The sequence below is a fragment of the Sapajus apella genome, unplaced genomic scaffold, assembly GCF_009761245.1.
Source record: "Sapajus apella isolate SASKATOON/1434 unplaced genomic scaffold, GSC_monkey_1.0 scaffold66, whole genome shotgun sequence".
Taxonomy (NCBI): Eukaryota; Metazoa; Chordata; class Mammalia; order Primates; family Cebidae; genus Sapajus; species Sapajus apella.
The window spans coordinates 4437990-4456226 of NW_022437006.1; the positions used below are offsets into that span (position 1 = coordinate 4437990).

Genomic DNA, 18237 nt, shown 5'->3' on the forward strand with positions numbered 1-18237 from the left:
GGCTGTGATTACATTGTAGGGACTGTAATTATCTCTATTCTGTTGCACAACCACTGAGAAACTTACAAAAAAAAAAAAAAGAGCAAATACAGGTGTTTATAATGCGAACTCTTTCTTCTAAAATAAATAGAGACATTTTGTTGCTCCAAAGGGAAAATATCATTTTGGGGGTTAAAATTAGCTTTACACAGGTGTTACAGGTTTCCAAAATAAACCTTACCTTGCTTAGAATTAATCAACATATACAGTAGTTACATTGCATTAAAAAGCTCAAGAAGTTTTGGATTTAGCATGATCACTTCTTTTTAAAAATTATGAGGACTTATTTATGATTCCCTTTCTTCATCTATTGAGCATATTAAACTGCTTAACAACAGCATGATCCTGAAATGTATCTTAATCTACAGGGCATTTAACTCATTTTATTGTAAAGTTATGGATAAAATATTTAATATAATATTTAATAGATATGGATGGGGACTCATGTCATTAACAACTCAATACTTTCTTTTGAAATGAATAAATCTATATTATAGTCACTTGTGGTGTGTTCAGTAGATTTTTTCCCTTTAATTTATGAGGTAGTTAATAATTAATGGCACCATTTGGATCCATTTAAATTTCTTTTAGAACGAGCACTTCGCCCAAATAGAATGTACTGGCGACAAGGCATCTACTTGAATTGGTCTCCTGAAGCTTATTGTCTAGTAGGATCTGAAGTCATAGACAATCACCCAGAGAGTTTCCTGAAAATTACAGTTCCTTCTTGTAGAAAAGGTAAGAAAATCAATTTAAATGTTTCAATTTTAACACTAAAAAAAAACCTAAACTTAAAAAAAAAAAAGTTTACCTTAAAGCTTTTTGACAGTATGAAGTTCAGACAAGGTGTTGAGCTCTGTTTTGAATCATGTAGGCTGTATTCTTTTGGGCCAAGTTGTGGACCACATTGATTCTCTCATGGAAGAATGGTTTCCTGGGTTGTTGGAGATTGATATTTGTGGTGAAGGAGAAACCCTATTGAAGAAATGGGCATTATATAGTTTTAATGATGGTGAAGAACATAAAAAAATCTTACTTGATGACTTGATGAAGAAAGCAGAGGAAGGTATGTTTTGATAAAACTTACAAAAGCTTTTAAGTGATCCTTCAATACTTATGAAATGACTTTAAATAAATGTAAACATTCTTATCCATAAGGGATGAGTTAAAAATAGTATATTCAATTATAGGGACAATTCAGAAAACTAGATTATATTTATTACCAATAAAATCTTGTATTCTAGATTCAGAAAATGACAATTTCAGGGTTTGAATGCTGGCTCATTAAGCAACGTAACCTCATCTGTGAAACAGGAATACCAACCACATCTATCTCATAGAATTGTTATAAAGATTAAAATAGACAATACACAGACATAATTTACCAACATGTCTGCCATATAATAGCAGCTTCAGCTTCATGAATGTGGCAAAAGTATAGAATAGATAACTTTCTAGTCAGATATTTGGTAGTCTGCAGCTGTTCAGAATTCTACTATCTAACAAGTGAACTTAGGAATAAATTTTTAAAATTCCAAGTAGATACATACTAAGTGAATCTTTAAAATATTCTCAAATTTTCTAGAGAAACCTGGGATTGGTTAGAAACGCAGAGATTAGAAAGTATAGAAAATATTCAATTGATCTTTCACATCAAACCCACAAATTTACGTATCCCCTTAAATGTTGTTTTCATTTTTAAAATGTTTTTTTTTTTTTTACTTCTCAGGAGATCTCTTAGTAAATCCAGATCAACCAAGGCTCACCATTCCAATATCTCAGATTGCCCCTGACTTGATTTTGGCTGACCTGCCTAGAAATATTATGTTGAATAATGATGAGTTGGAATTTGAACAAGCTCCAGAGTTTCTCCTAGGTAATTATTTTTTTTAGTTTGTGAATGAAAATTAGGATGTAATTTTCTGCTTATAATTTAGAAAATAGATCTTATAATTATATTTTCATAGATTTTTAGTGTCTTCATATATTTGTTACAATGCTTTTTATTTGGAATGGTATATTTTAAAGGAATATCATGTTACAGATCTGGAATTTGCTTTCCACATGATCATGTAGACTAGGATCAAGATGAGGATGGGATTGTCACGGAAACACAAATATTTATGTAATATATCCTTGCATTTGCTTTAATTGCCAGGGGTGTGGGAGGCAAATAAGAAGGTTTTCCGGTGAGTTAAGTGAAGCAGCCATATTTTATATTTAAAATGACAGAATAGGTCAAGAAGCACACCACAGTGTAGTCTTAGCAGAGGTTTTATGACTCAGAATGAAAATGCTGAATTCTCATAGAAACAGTCATAAAAAGCCTTGGAATTGAAAAATCAGAAGTGTTACATGTTGACATACTCAAGTTATTTATTTATTTATTTTTTGGTGTGCTGAACAATTTACATTTGTTGGTTACATGAATTCAATCAGTGATTTTCAATAGTGATGGAAATCACTGAATTCATGTAGTATATTTAGTGCTCATTGAGAAAAGGTAAAGTCATGGTAACCATGTTCCAGTATTCTCATTTGTATCTTGACTTCCTGGACCTGTCCTCTAATGGCAAATGGATTTTTAGTCCTAATAGATGTTTTTAAAAAATGCTCATACTTCAAAAGATGAAAAATGTAAGCATTCCAACTACTTTGGGAAAGAAACAGTCAACATATGACATGCGACTGTATGTCATTCTGTCGATTACATATGTGGCTTCTCAGGTGTCTCAGAATAAAAGCTAATGTGTTTACAAAGCCTGTGATACTTTGATATGTCTGGCTCCTTAGTTATCATTTTTTTTAAGAAAAATATATTTTGAAAACATTTTTTTTTAATTGACAAGTAAAAAATTGTATATATTTATGGTGCACAACATGATGTTTTAATATGTGTATATGTTGTGGAATGGAGAAGTTTAGCTATTTAACATATGCATTATCTCAAATACTTATTTTTATGGTGAGAATTATTAAAATCTACTCTCATAGAAATTTTCAAGTATTCAGTATATCACTATTAACTGTAGGCTGACATACTCAAGTTTTAAACATTCCTGAGAGTCATTGGGACAACTATGAAAAGCATCAGATTGATTTAATATAAAGCATTTGAAGACAATTTTAACATTACTTTTTTTAGTTTTTGTTGTTGTGTGTGTATAAATTTAATTTTAATTAAATTTCCACAGAGATAATACCTAAAATCAGTAAGGGCATAATAATATTAGCAAAAAAAGTGTCCAAAATTTGGAACATGATATTTAAAGCTAAATAAACTCCTTTATATGTTTCTTTATTGGCATTGCTTGTGGAGTTTAGGACGAATTTAAATTCTTTGGAACTCAGGAAGTTAATATATTAGTAATAGTGGGTTAACATAAAATGACGAATTGTCAATGCTGAATCCTACATCTTAACCAACCCCAGTCTTCAAGGTATACCGGAAAGTACCAGACATAGTGCATCCTTCCTCTGAAGAAATCTCAAACTGTCAGACACAGATCCATAAAATATTTCTTTTCCCTGCGTTAAAGTGTGTTTTAGGTGAATGGACACGTTTTGAGTAGTGTATGTAGAAATGTCATTTACAAAGTCTGTTTATTTACACAGATAGGAAAATGTTTGTGATTACCCTCCCTTCTCTATATCAATGTCCCATAAATCCATAAATCCCACCTTCAGTTACAGAAAGCAATATAAATGGGAGTTTCTTGGCCTTTGAACTGTTGTCATTTTGGCTTGGATAACTCTTTGTTATTGAGGGTCATCCTGTACATTGTAGGATGTTTGGCAGCATCTCTGGCCTCTGCCCACTAGATGTCAGTAGTATTCCCCCTTCTTCCTCCACATGTGACAATAAAAAATATCTCTGGATATTGCTAAAGAGGCGGAGTTTAGTACCAGTGATTTAAACAAATTTAGTGTATCCTTCTAAAAACATTTTACAGGTAGAGCCTCCAGTATGTTTGTATTAGAGTAATCTGGGAAGATCATGCCTCTCTCCATTTCCCCTCTTCCCATTTTTCTTGTGGGACAGCAGTGAATACAGGCTTTTTGATAACTCTCTTTTTCCCAGATAACTGGGAAAAAGACTAATATAACCCACCTTAATAGATATGAATGTACTTGTTTTGTGAATATATTTTAAAATATAAATGTGTGGGATTTTGTTCACACATCTGAGAAGCCACAGGGTACATATTCTCTTTGTGAAGCTATTTATTTTTTTGGAGAGCCAAGGCAGGTACTTCCACTTCAGTGGTGTGATTTGAGGGGTTAGGAAAATTTTTTCGCCTCCAACTTTCTTTCCAACCTAGGTGTCACAAATATACAATAGTCGTCCTTAACTTTATTTTTGTTTTCAGTCACCTGAAAGACATGACAATCCATGCTCCATATTAATGTAACAGTGACTCTCAGAGAAGGACTTTAAAAATTTAGAAACCTCTACTCCGACTTGAAATTTTGCTGTATCTCCCTAGAGTACGTTTCTTCTCTCTGCTCCATTACAATTTTTCTTTGTTGTTGATAGCTGTCCAGACTGACGTGAAGCAGAACAAGATGCATCTAGTATATGTTTTCATCTCTCCAACCTGTTCTCTCCCTTCCCCCTCTACTTGCTTTCTTTCTCTTTTCCCTCTTCTGTTTACCTGATTCTATTTCTGATTCCAATATGTAACAGTTCTCCCTGAAGATCTCTGAATACCAACAACCCTAACTAATGGGTTTTAAAAGTCAAATATTTATTAAGTACTGGAGGGATAGAATAAGAGGATACCAAGACTGATAAGATGCAAATAATACTTTTAACATATTTACTATCTAGTAGAAATACAAGACATGCTCAAATGAGTTAATTATTTTAATATACTATGCTTCTGACCATAAAATATAATTATATGTGCTCATTATAGACATATAAAAATAAACAAATAGGTGGAAACTTTCCATAGATGTGTAAATTTACCGCTTGGAAATTACAAGTTGTTATACTTCCTTATAGATTGTTTTGTATGTATTCACTTATATCCATCAAGTGACTACATTTCAAGGCACTATATGAGAACCATAAATATTGTACAAACAGGATTTGCTAAATATCAATGGAGAGTAACAGTCCATGGGGCTGATCATGGTCAGTTTCTGAGGCTGGCCTCCATTTCTTGGTATGTATATGGCCCTACAGGCTTGATAAACTCCCGGGAGGTTGAGATGATGGAGTAGCAGAGCTCATCAAGGGTATGGAGGCTTGAAGATACAAAGCATGTTTGGGAAATTTTGGCTCTTCCAGTTTGCTTAAAGCACTTGTTTTCAACCTTACCTGCTCATTACTAATTCTACTAAATACAGAATTAAAAGAAGAAAAAAATCTAGTGGCCATTTCCTCCTGGGAATAATTAAATCAAAATCACTTAAGCCAGACATTAGTGTTTTAAAAAGCTCCTCAGGTGTACTGTTTAGCCAGAACTAGGGCAGGGAAAGCTACTGAACTTGAAACTTGAGAATGAGAAGTAGAGCAAGAAGAGAACTTTAAAAGGATTTAGGGGCCACAGTGTGACTAATGAGCTGAATTTAGATTTGATTTAATAAGCAACATGGAATGATTTGTTTTTGAGCAGGGGATTGACACAATCAAAGTGGAATGGTAGGAAAATTAATTTTGCAAGACAGAGAGAATGAGTTGGAAATGAGGAACTCAGGAGGCCTCCTGGGACTCAGCAGAAGGCGCTGCAGCCACAAAATGGGTGTGGTAGTAGTGGAAATGGAGATGAAAGGAATGTGAATGAGGCTACAAAGTGGACTGCCAGTGTTAGCTGTGGGGTTAGACCGGAGCAAGAGTTAAAATAACGCCTCAATTTTAACTCCAGAAGGACTTCAAAAAGAGTTTTGCTTTTGTTCTCATCAGCTATGTGGAAGGTAGAATAAAAAGTGGTTAGGAAAAAAGACAATAAATGTGGCTTCCGATGGGCTGTGATTGATAGCTGGAAGGACATACCAGTGAAATCTCTAACACAAAGTTGAAAATACAGGAGAGCACTTAGGAGGTGGCTGTAAGTGAACATGTGAAAATGTTCTATGTAAATGGTTAAATGAAGTCACAGAAGTGGATGACATAACTGAGCAGGATATGTGTAGAGGGAAGACAGGAAGGTTGGGGGCAAAAACTTTAGATGTATCTTTCTTGGAGTAGCAGGAAGAGGAAGTGGTAAAGGAGATTTGATTCAGTGAAACATGTAGGTCAGATTTCTCTTCAAGTGTACAGCATATATAATTACAACAGATATAATTTATTTAGTTTTGTTTTGCTTGGACAGATTAATTTAAGTGCTTTGTATTTTTTTTCAAAAGGTGATGGCAGTTTTGGATCAGTTTATCGAGCAGCCTATGAAGGAGAAGAAGTGGCTGTGAAGATTTTTAATAAGCATACATCACTTAGGCTGTTAAGACAAGTAAGAAATTTATAATGTAATTATATCAAATTATACATTATTAATCTACTGGAACTCTTATTTTGCATAGAGTTCTGAAAATGCAAAATAATGACCGCATTTCCTTCAAAAGTTTACTTGAGTTTAATTATACAATCCTAGCTTGTCTTTTCTTCGTGGAGTAGAAAGTTTTGTGTTGTTTCTCTTGTTGAGAAAGCACTATGTTTTGAGAATCCTTTTAATTGTGATACGTAGTATGTTGTAAAACTTTTTGTAAGACTCACTGATACTCTCCTTTTCACTTTAGAACCTTGCTGTTCAAAATGTGCTCTGTGGACAAGCAGCTGGGCATTCCCTGGGAGATTGTTAGAACTGCAGAAACCTGGGACTTTTCAACACTGTAATTTTGTCCCTGGTATTCCATGGTAGTCAGACTTCGAGATCCCTCCATCTGCTTCCAGACCTTGAAGCGTAGCAAGCTCCTGACTTAGGTTTTGTTTTCGTTAAAGTATTTATGTTTTATTTCTCTGGTCCAGGGAGAGAATTATTTTTCTTTTAATTGAGCATGACTTCCATGTGTTCAGGGTCAAAGAAGCTCAGTGCATGATCTCACATTGCTGATTTGACTGAAGGTTAGAAATCTTAAACCAAAACTCTCCCTGATAACCTCTCTTTTCTGGATTTATCTACTTTAATAAGAACCGCTATTGATTACTTACTACAAAACATGGGGAAAGTTAACACACTTATCCTAACTTTCACTCCATCTCCCTGTCCGCTTCCTAAAATTTAAAAATGGTTACATTAGTTTTCCTCATATAGTAACAATTATAACCTGGAATGATTTAGAAACCTTTTGTTTTTTTAGTACACCACCTCTAAACAGCATGGACTGACCCCTTGCTATGTGAGATGAGGAAAATTACTGCTATTCTTTCTCCTCTTCCCTTCACCTTCTCAAGTTCTGTAATTTATTATTTCTATGTAGTGAAAGTTTATAACACTTATATTCTGTTCTGTACTCATAAATAAATTGTTCACATTTTGTCTATAGTTTGGTTCTGAGAACAAAACCAATGCCAATATTGTTCTGAGAACAATGCCAATATATATACACATATGTATTATATATATATATTATATATATATTATATATAATATTATATATATATGTATATATATAGCCAATATATATATACATATGTATTATATATATAATACATATGTGTGTGTGTGTGTGTATATATATATATATCAATTTTATTTGTACAGAGCCAAAATAAGGAAATAAAGCCTTCTATCACTAACTTCTTTTCCTACTAGAATAGTAACATTCCAAATATCAAAGTCAAATGGATTCTCTATCGTTATATATTTATCATCAATTTATAAAAAATAAGGGCATATTTTAATTTGGGCCACATTTTAACCCTGGTTTAAAAAAAGTTTTTTTAAAGATGGAGTCTCACTAGGTTGACCAGGCTGGTCTGGAACTCCGGGCCCCAAGTGATCCTCCCACCTTAACCTCCTGAGTACCAGTGGTAATTTATTTTATGTAACTTTTTGAGATTTTCTGATTATATATATATTAAAAAAAAAACAAATTTCAGGAAAAGATACATATTTTTGTCATGCCTTTAAGTATACAGTGTATAACAGAATCTACTTTCTCCTTGAAGGCATTCCTTATTCAGTGCATGACTTACTGCTCTAAACATGAGAGATGGATTTCTAGGCTGCTTGCACAGTGATTAATCTATGACTTAGTTTCCTCGCCCTTTTCGATTATCCTCAATATTTCTTGGATTCCATGGCCTTCTCTTGGTTGGATTGTCCTTAGTTTTTGTTGAAGAATGTCTTCGAGTAATTTTTTTAAGAAAAAGTGTTTGCAAGGTAAATGTTTTCAGTCCTTACATGTTAAAAATACCTTAATTTTGCCCTCACATGTGGTGGATATAATATGTTATTTTTTAGGAATAATTTTTCTTCAAAATTTGAAGAAAATCCCTTTGATATTTAGTGCCCACTCTTGCTGAGCAGTTTACAGTCAGTCAGATGTTTACTCCTATCTTGGCTACCATTAATTTTATTTTGAAAACTGAAAATTTGATCTTTTGAATTTCATTTATTTTAAGTGTTCTGAAACTTTACAAGTATGTGTTTGTGTGTAGGTTGTTCTTCATTCCATTTAGTTTATTATTTTGAGAAAAATTATCTTCTGTGTATTCTCTTCTGTTATGTATTATTTTCTCCCTAACATTTATTAATCATTTTTACTGACAGCTACTCTGTACCAGGTTAGGTGATGAGATATATAATATATTTATATAGTAGTAAGCTAAATCCAGTCAAGCCTCTGCTTCTCTGGAGTCTATATGTAGTTACTTATGATTCATTATTTCTTATCATTGCTCTAAGAGTATCTATTAGATGACGAGCCTTGTAGGTCTATCATCCATGTTTGAATTTCCTCTTCAAGTTTTATCTATAATTTGTGTTACTTACTTGACTATCTCTTACAGGTTTCTAATTTGTTTTTCAGAATTGCCTCATCAATTTTTTAGCTTTCTGCAGAATTTTGTTTTGATAATCATATTTTTCATTTCTAGCAACTCTGTGCCCTCTAGTTGTTCCTTTGTAGCCATATTTTTGGATGAAATGTCCTCAAGTGTTTCTGTTCATGTCAATCAGAATTTAATTTTTTGTGTTACTTGCATTGTTGCTATTTTCTCTGAGGTTATTTGGTCTATGAGTTCATCTTGATCGTTCTTTTATCTTGTTAGCTTTCCAAATTGAGTAGTTTTGGGTGACTTCATGTCTGTGAAGTAAGTACTGTATTGATTATCAAAGAAGGACTATATTGATTATTAAAGGTAACTAGAATGGGCATTCTTCACATTTATATAGGTTTGCTTGTTCAAGTTACCACTTTCTGAACAAGAAGGTAGACCCTAGGCTTTTAAGGGCTGGGTACTGCTTAAGGATACTCTATTCTTTAGGTCACATGGGCAGGGATCATCAGGACTGCTGAGACCATACTTGCCAAAGGAAGGCAGGCTTTACTCTGGTGATTTTGGGATTGAGGCTGTTTCCCCTCTGCTTAGTGATGCATTATATTTTCTTGTCTTAATATGCTGGAGAGTTCTAGATCAGACATGTCAAATATTTTGGCTTCCCTGGGCCATATTGGAAGAAGAATTGTCTTGGGCCACATATAAAATACACTAACAATAGCTGATGAGCTAAAAAGAAAAAAAAATGCCAAAAAAAAAATTCTCATAATGTTTTAAGAAAGCTTACAAATTTGTATTGGGCCACTTTTAAAGCCATCCTGGGCCACATGGGGCCTGTGGGCCACAAGTTGGACAAGCTTGTTCTAGATACTTCAGACTCTGTTCTACATCTCTTCATAGATCAACAACTTTCTGCAATGAGCTTATCAGATAAATTATCTTCACTTTTCATCTATAAAAAAATGTCATGGGAGGTACGCACCATAGGGTTGGTTTAATCCAGTGACTCAGGCCAATTTTCTTTAAAATTCCTTTAACCTTGGTATATTGATTTAATTCCTTCAGAGTGGCTTTTCTCATTGTGGTAAACTGGTTCTAGGCCTCACAATTACTTATTCCAAGTATGGAAGAAAAAAGGGTATCTCTTTTGAGGACTTGTATTTCAAAGGAACCAGATGGCCTACATAATAACCCATTAAATAAATGTCTCTCAGCCCCAGTTGAGTCATCTGTGCTTTTCTCAACAAATACCACATTCAGGGCTATGCTTTGTGCTGATTGGCTTTAGACCTTTGTTACTGAACTGATCACTATGGCCCTGAGGATGGTGTTACTTAGAATATTCTCCCCTGTTCTGAGAGGCTAATATTGGGGTTAGTTCCCCCCTGAACTAGAGTCCATGGGCTGCATAGGTGTAGGTTGAGTACCTCAGCAAATATCACGGTACTCTTTGGAGGAAAGGAAGGAGAATATACAACTAACAGTGATCACTCCTGTACTGTCTCTTGTTTGGATACTACTGGGAATTTATTTCTTTTTCTGACCCTTTATTGACATTAGGAATGAGAGATAGAAACAGGATGAGAGAGGAAGTGAAATTCTTCCATCTTATATCAGAACTGGACTGTATTTTTGGAACCTACATATCCTTACTTTTCCATTGACTTATTACAAAAAATTCTTAGAACTAAGTAAATTTTGTAACTTTTAAAAAATACGTAGTTATACTATTTTAGTTACTCTGAATAATATAAAATTTCATGTCTGTACAAAATATCCTGGGGCATTTTAATTTTTAGTAACAACAGTCACAGTGGTTTTAGAACCGAGTTAAATATTTTGTATGTAGAAGCTTATCTGTGAATCAAATCCGGCACAATCTCTTTCAATGTGTAGGTAATTTGTTATATAAATTGATTTTTTAGCCTTGTTTGATAATCATGAGCATGCATTCAAATTTTACACAATATATTTGGGGAACTCTGGTGGAAATCAGTACATTATAATGCCTACAGGGCCTATTAGTGTATAGGCAGGGAGGCCAACTAAGGGAATGGTGGAAGAAATTGAAAAAAACCAAGTGTGCATAATGTGCTTCTTCTCTTAAAAAAAAAAAAAAAAAAAAGGAAAAGATGACAACAAAAAGAAAGAAAAATGACATTTGATGGTCATTCTACCAGTAGTTATGGGGCAGATCTATATTACACTGTGCTATTATGCTTCTTTTTCTTTGCAATCAGTGAGCTACTTTTCCAGGATAGAAAATTCGGATTAGGCCTCTGTCTGTGCCTATGAAAATAAACCAAGTTAACTTAACTCGTTCTCATCAGTTTTAACCAACTGAGCTAATCAGACATGGGTATTAAAAAAAGATTTTACCTACTAAGCAAATGTGATCACAGTCTGAAGCTTTGCTCTTGGAAAATCCCCTCTCAGGGTATTCAGCCTTTCTTCTTCAGCTTGCAGAATTCTCCACATTTCAGTTTCCTGATAAATCAGTGGGCGCTGCTACTCCACACCTTTGAAGCTGGTTGTTAAGAAGCAGCACTTCTGCAGTGATCACAGTTTAAAGCATGAATCAATTTAACATCACATAAGCTGTAAATTTCAACTGAGTTACAGTTTCAGAGTAAAGTGCAACATACAATATAAAGTGAATCTGGAATTCAACCCCAACAATGTCATAAAAGAGGCTGTGAAGTCTCATATGATGTGGGCCACAGAGAGGATTGTTGCCATTCAGCTCTTAGCTCAAATACTACCACATACTCAGAGTGGCCCACCATGGGCCTCTCTTACTAAGGCAACCCCTCTGTTCAAGCCAGAATGGTATCTCGGATGTTTTTTGGATTGGAGAGAAATTGTTGCAACCAAGGGTTGTCTTAGTAAAGGTGGCCCATGGGCCACTCTGAGGATGTAGTAATATTAGAGCTAAGATCTGAATGGCAAGAAGACTTCAGCCATGTGAAGGGTGAAGGGATTTCTAGGGATTGACGTCAGCACAGGCAAAGACCCTATGATGGGAAGAAGGTGGGCTCAACTTGGAATTGAATGAATGCCAATGTGACTAAAGGGTGGTGAATGAAAAGGAGGGGGAAAGGAGATGGTCTGGGAGGCCTGGGGCATGAAAGTAGATTGGATTTTAATCTAAGAGAAATAGGAAGTCATTAGAGAGTTTTCAGTGGGGATGATGGCATATATTACTCTGAAGTTGAGCATTATCTTCAGTAAACTTTTGTAATCATTAAACCAGAGGTTATAGGCAGGTTTTACCTCCTATGCCAGGTGCAGTTGATTAGTAGTGGCTTCAGAGAATCCTGTGCTGAGGATTCTGTGGCTAACCAGAATTCAGTAGATAAATTTGACATGGCCAGTTAGTATGACCACAGTGTGTGCACTGTTTCTGCATTAAATGTCTGATAAAAGTAGGGTCAAAGGAAAAATATAACTTAAAAATTTAATTCTGACAATACAGTTGACCCTTGAAAAACATAAAGGTTGGGCTGCTGACCCCTCATGCAGTCAAAAATTTGCATATAACTTTTGACCCCCTCAAAAACTTAACCACTAAGCTCAGTGTTGACTGGAAGCTTTACTGATAACCAACACTTGATTAACACATATTTTGTATGTTATCTCTATTATATACTGTATTGTTACCATAAAGCAAGCTAAAGAAAAAAATATTTTACTTAAAAATCATAAAAAAGAGAAATATATTTACTCTTCATTAAGTAGAAGTGGATCATTATAAAGCTCTTCATCCTCATCATCCTCACGTTGAGTGGGCTAAGAAGGGGCAGATAGAGGAAAGCTTGGTCTTGCTGTCTCAAGAGTGACAGAGGTAGAAGAAAATATATGTATATATGGACTCATGCATTTCAAACCCATAATGTTCAAGAGTCAACTGTAGTTTTAAAACCAGGTGTTTATTACTGAAAATATGGGAAAAAACTCACAGAAGAAATGGAAAGTTTGCTATGACCAGTCATCTGGAGAAATGCATGGTCAGCCTGTTGATGCACTCTAAAGAAGGAGATAAGTGGGTAAGACCTGATGTTGAATTACTCTTATGATTTTGGACTTTTGCAGGAGCTGGTGGTGCTTTGCCACCTCCACCACCCCAGTTTGATATCTTTGCTGGCAGCGGGGATTCGTCCCAGGATGTTGGTGATGGAGTTAGCTTCCAAGGGTTCCTTGGATCGCCTGCTTCAGCAAGACAAAGCCAGCCTCACCAGAACCCTACAGCACAGGATTGCACTCCATGTGGCTGATGGTTTGAGGTAAGCGGGTTGTGTTGTTTTCTATTCAGTGCATGACAGTTGTGACCCCAGACTTATTCTCAGGTTCTGAGAACACTTCCTAGTAACACTGTGCCCCAGTAACAATTTACAATTTGGATGAAAACTACCAGTTTCCTGATCAAATTTTGTAATTTCAGAAAACGAGAGTATGAAGACAATGCAGAATCTCATAGCAAGTAGTAATAATTTTTGAACACACATGTTCTGCTCTAGAACCCATAATCTTAACCCTGTACTGGTCTGACTTCTATAAAAATGTGTAAGTTAGGCTTTACAGTATCAAAGTCAGTCAGTTACATGATTCCAGTGAGGAAAGATGAGTTCACACTTCTCAAGGGGACTAGAGCGATTCACATTGGATTCTTGGGCATGACCATCTCACCTGTCTCAGAGGCACACTATCCCTGCAGCCAGTCAAGCTTTGCAGAGGCAGCATAGTGGAGTGGACAGGCTGTGGTCTTTGAAGACAAAAGGCCTGGGATTAATCACTATTCCACACACTTAGTAACTATGATTTTATATCTCTGATTCCAATTTTTTAAGTAGTCTATGAACCATGACTAATATTTAATGCATAAAATTGTGACAACTTCTGTAATAATGGATGACATTCATTCCAGATGAAACTCTTGATGTCCCTTCAGCCATTGCTGCCCATCCCAAGGTACCCAGTTGTTATATCTGAGAGTCACCTTTCATTCCTTTATTCCTCTCTCACCTCACAGCTAATCCTTCAGCAAATCTGTTCAGCTTTGCCACCAAAATATTTTAATGCTTCTAACAATTTCTCTTACTAAGGTTTAAGTCTGAGCCAGTATCATCTCTCATTGCCTACTGGTCCCCTGCTTCCCCTCTGTCTCATGATATGCCCCATTCTTCACCCAGCCACTGGAGTGATTTTTCTAACATGAAAGTTGGCTCAGGCCTTGTTCCTGTTATCAACCGTCTGCTGCCTTATTTCTTGGGCACGGTGCTCAGTCACTTCCATTCCCGAGGTTTCTTGCAAATACCAGAGGCTTTATATCTGCTGTTCATTTCACTCAGCAGTGTCTGACTCTCAGATGTGCTTTCTGCTTATTATAAAAGATTATCTGAATCCTTTCATTCAGGACTCTCAGCAGAGAGGATGTCCCTGAGAACCCTGTGTCTCTCCAGCTCCTGTAGGACTATTGCTGCCTAGGATTCTTTATGTTATCATTTAAAAAAAATTATTTATTGTCTGTCTGTCTTACCATCAGAATCTAAGTACCATGAGAGTAGGGACTTTTCATTTTGTTCACCATTGTATCTCTAGCACCTAAAATAGTAAGCCTTCGAAATTATTGTGTTGACATTGGCAGGGGGAGGGAGAAAGGAGAAAAGAAGGAAAACAGTGCCTGGCACATAGTAGCCAAGCAGTATGTGCAACTTTCCTTCTCTTCTTTCTCTTCTGAAATGCCATGAATATGGCTTTTAGGTAGTATCCAGAAATGTCAATGGAATGGGCAGTGAGGAAAACAAATCAACCCCCTTACAAACAAACACAACACAACCAGGAGGATATAAACTTTAATAGCTTACAAAATATACAATTACATGCTTTAAATGAGTAGATTTCCCTTCCTGTAAGGTTCCAGAAATGACTGAAAACTGTACTGATTATAAAATGAAACAGGGTGCAGGGATTTGGATTTGAATTGATGTTTCTGCTTTTGAACACCAGGGGGAACCTTGCATTAAATTAATCTAGGTAAAGTGCAGCTTAGTCTCCTGGATCTCAAAGATCTCTTTCCTTCATTTAACTAACTCTAGGTTCTAGTTTTTCCCTAATTCTTCCATAAATCCCCAAAGTGTTTATTTATAAAGTGAAGAATTGCTGGTTTTTTTTTTACTTAACACTCTTTGAAAAACCTTGTCTCCACAATGACTTATTCTAGTTCTCTGAAACCTTACTTTAAATAACAAATCCAGCGGTTTCTGATGAAGTAAATGAAATGTCAGTATTTTAAAATAATTTGCCTAATTTGTTCTTAGCATAATTCCAGAAGAGCTTTATGGATCTTGCACTACAAGAGGCTAGTAGATTTCAGTAGCTATCAATCTTCTACCAGCACTGAGTATATTTTTAAAAACTCAGCATTAAGGTTTATTTCCCCAAATATGTTTCATCACAGACCTATAGATACAGATGCAAAAAGAGTAAATAAAATTATGCTCCTTTGATGTCCCTTAAACACTGGAGCTGTTTAGAGTGACATAAAAGAACTTTCTTCATGTTACATGCTCTCTCTTCCTCTGTCTTGCTTTCCACTGTTAGCTTACCTTTCCAATTCTATCTACTTCCTTTGATCTTTTTATCATAATTCTATAAAATCTATGAAGATATATAGTCTCCTACATTTTCTGTGTGTTCCTGTGTTTCAATATCTCCAAAATGGAATGTCCTGCCTTGCTATGTCCTCCCACCACGAATCTGTTCTTTCTGTTATATCCCACACTTGCCAGGCCAGGATACTTGTAGTCCCATCCAGGGCAAACACCTTCCCCCAAAAGCATGTATGCATTTGTCCACCAGGTCCTTGACTCTATTTTACATTATCTTTTTAGTCAATTCATTTATTTTTATGCCACGATTGCTGGTTCAGTATGTCCAGAGAATTATCAGAATTTCTTTTTTAAAATAAAACTCGAATTATCTTGAATTCTGTGGCAGTTCTCAATTATCTGCAAAGTGCATCTGAACTTCTTGGCATAGCATCAAAACTTTCTGTACGTCTCTTGCCTCCCTTTGCAGCCCCTGCTTCCCCACTGTCCACACTGTATTGTAGCCATGATGACAGGCTTGAATTTTCAGTTATGTTCATGTCTCTCTATCATTGCATTTGCTATTCCTCTCTTTCCACAAAGTTGTCTGCCTAGAGAGCTCATTTTCCTTAGGAATTTCCTCATATTCCATCTCTATTGTCATGTAGTGTTAGCTTCTCCAACTTGCATTTCGTGCACATGCTCTGTGCAAGACATTGTCTTAGGTGCTAAAGTGGGAAAGCTGGATATTACATTGTTCTTGAGGTTGAAAGTTTACAGTCTAGTGGGATAGTCAACTTTGCTGTCTTGACCTCTGTGTGTTTCTCCCTCTGTGCTGCCCTAGAATGTGGTACTTACACATTTCTGGAACCTTATTTGGACATGTGTTACAGGACTGTTTGAGCACAATCCTTCTGGATTGTGATGCCCTCAAGAGAGCAGAGATACAAAGATGGCTTTGTGTACCAAATGACCGGCCCTCATAGATACCTAGTATATATTGGTTAAATGAATGAATGCATTCTATTTTTGGAATAATTCCATTCAGAATGAGATAAAGTTTACTTGAAGCTATGAAGAAAGAAGTTTCTTAGCAACTCTTAAAATAATCACAATTAAAGAATGACTGTTTAACTGAATATAAACCAGTCGATTTTAATAAAATATTTGACAATAGTCATGGTTTCACAATGCACAAATTATGGCTAAATTATTGTCAGGAAGGAAAGATCTTATTATTTCAAAAGCTATTTTGCTATTCTATTAAAAGCTATTAAAACTGCACTTCTTAAGATTAAATTCTATAATTGAACATTTTAACTAACCAAGATATTATCTCTTTCCCACTGACATTATTTCAAATTAAGCTTAACTATTTCTTTTTAGCCTTTGGGGAGTATTCTGAAAGAGTTTGTGTTCTATGAATATACTAAAAGAGGCATGCCTCATGAAGGATTTGGATGCTATTCAATGATGTATGACTTGGCTTTAGCTTTTTATTCTTAATCTCTTAGCTTTTCTCTTCGACAGGGCAAGAGTACCTAATGGCCTTTCAGTAAGCCCTTAGTAAATTTTTCTTCCAAGCCCATTACTTACTGTGAAGGTCAACTTCATTACTGTATTTATCTTATTTTTTCCTCCCAAAATAAGTATACTGAAATGAATGGGCCTAATGCCAAATGTCCCAACTACATCCTGGAAAAGAGAGAATCTTCTGCTGTATTGATGCAATTAAATATGTACTCTCCAGGCTATCATACAAATGAAAGTTCAGGGTATCATTGCCACTCTGCTTCTAATCCTTCCAGAAGTGATTGGTACTAGGTAATGGAGTAACTATTAATTGATATAATGTGAGCCAAAACCAACAGTCATGAATAAGCAAATGATTTAAATTTAACTCCATTAAGTCTTGTGAAAAATTATTTTCAACGTAGGTTATAACATACCTGTGACATCACATGAAATGCTATAGTCAATTTGACATCATGGGGCAGAGAAGACAGAGTAGGAAATCAGAATTTTGTAGACATCTAATGTGATAATGTTATTACCATGCAGATGTCTTACTGTGGAGACACAGTGAGCTCTCTGATCATGTTTTCAGAATGGATAGGACCTGGTTGAGATGAAAACTTTACATTGTTCTTTTTTTATATTAACTAAATTTTGTTATTTGTCTGAAATATCAAACTCTAGTTGCTCATGATTGCATGGATCAGTCTCCAAAACAATGGACTTTAATATTACCCATCCTCTTTTCCAAGACAGTATTTCATTCATTCTAACTCTTAGCCCAAATGTTCTTTTTTAACTTTAATATCTAACATGATTAGTTTATGGTAAACTACATACTCAAACAGAAGAGACTGATAGCAAGCAAAAGTCTTATATTTTCATTTGTTTTCATCCAAAAGGTAGAAAATACTTTCCAAACGTTGGGAAACATTTTAGTCAGAAAAATAAATATCAACAATAAATGGAATAGAGAAAAATTTTAAACCTGAGATAAACCTCTATATGGTTTTAAGAAGAACAAACTATTAAATAAATGGCAAGTACAACAAGATCCTATCAATTCTTATTTAACTAATTTACATTTTGAAATAGTTAAAATATTCATATGGTCATTGAGGGAATTCAGAATTGCCTTTAAGTAATCAT

The 18237-nt window shown here is 35.1% G+C and overlaps 1 protein-coding gene across 7 annotated transcripts in view; it reads left to right on the forward strand.

Annotated features, from left to right (window-relative positions):
• The window catches only part of LRRK2 (leucine rich repeat kinase 2), a 152124-nt gene that overhangs the window by 102286 nt on the left and 31601 nt on the right, over nucleotides 1–18237 (forward strand). For all 7 annotated transcript variants that reach the window (XM_032248335.1, XM_032248338.1, XM_032248336.1 and 4 more), the window contains 5 exons: nucleotides 631–777; nucleotides 914–1105; nucleotides 1769–1915; nucleotides 6394–6494; nucleotides 13079–13269. In XM_032248335.1, coding sequence (XP_032104226.1) covers nucleotides 631–777; nucleotides 914–1105; nucleotides 1769–1915; nucleotides 6394–6494; nucleotides 13079–13269 — 778 coding nt within the window. The remainder of the gene's footprint in view (nucleotides 1–630; nucleotides 778–913; nucleotides 1106–1768; nucleotides 1916–6393; nucleotides 6495–13078; nucleotides 13270–18237) is intronic.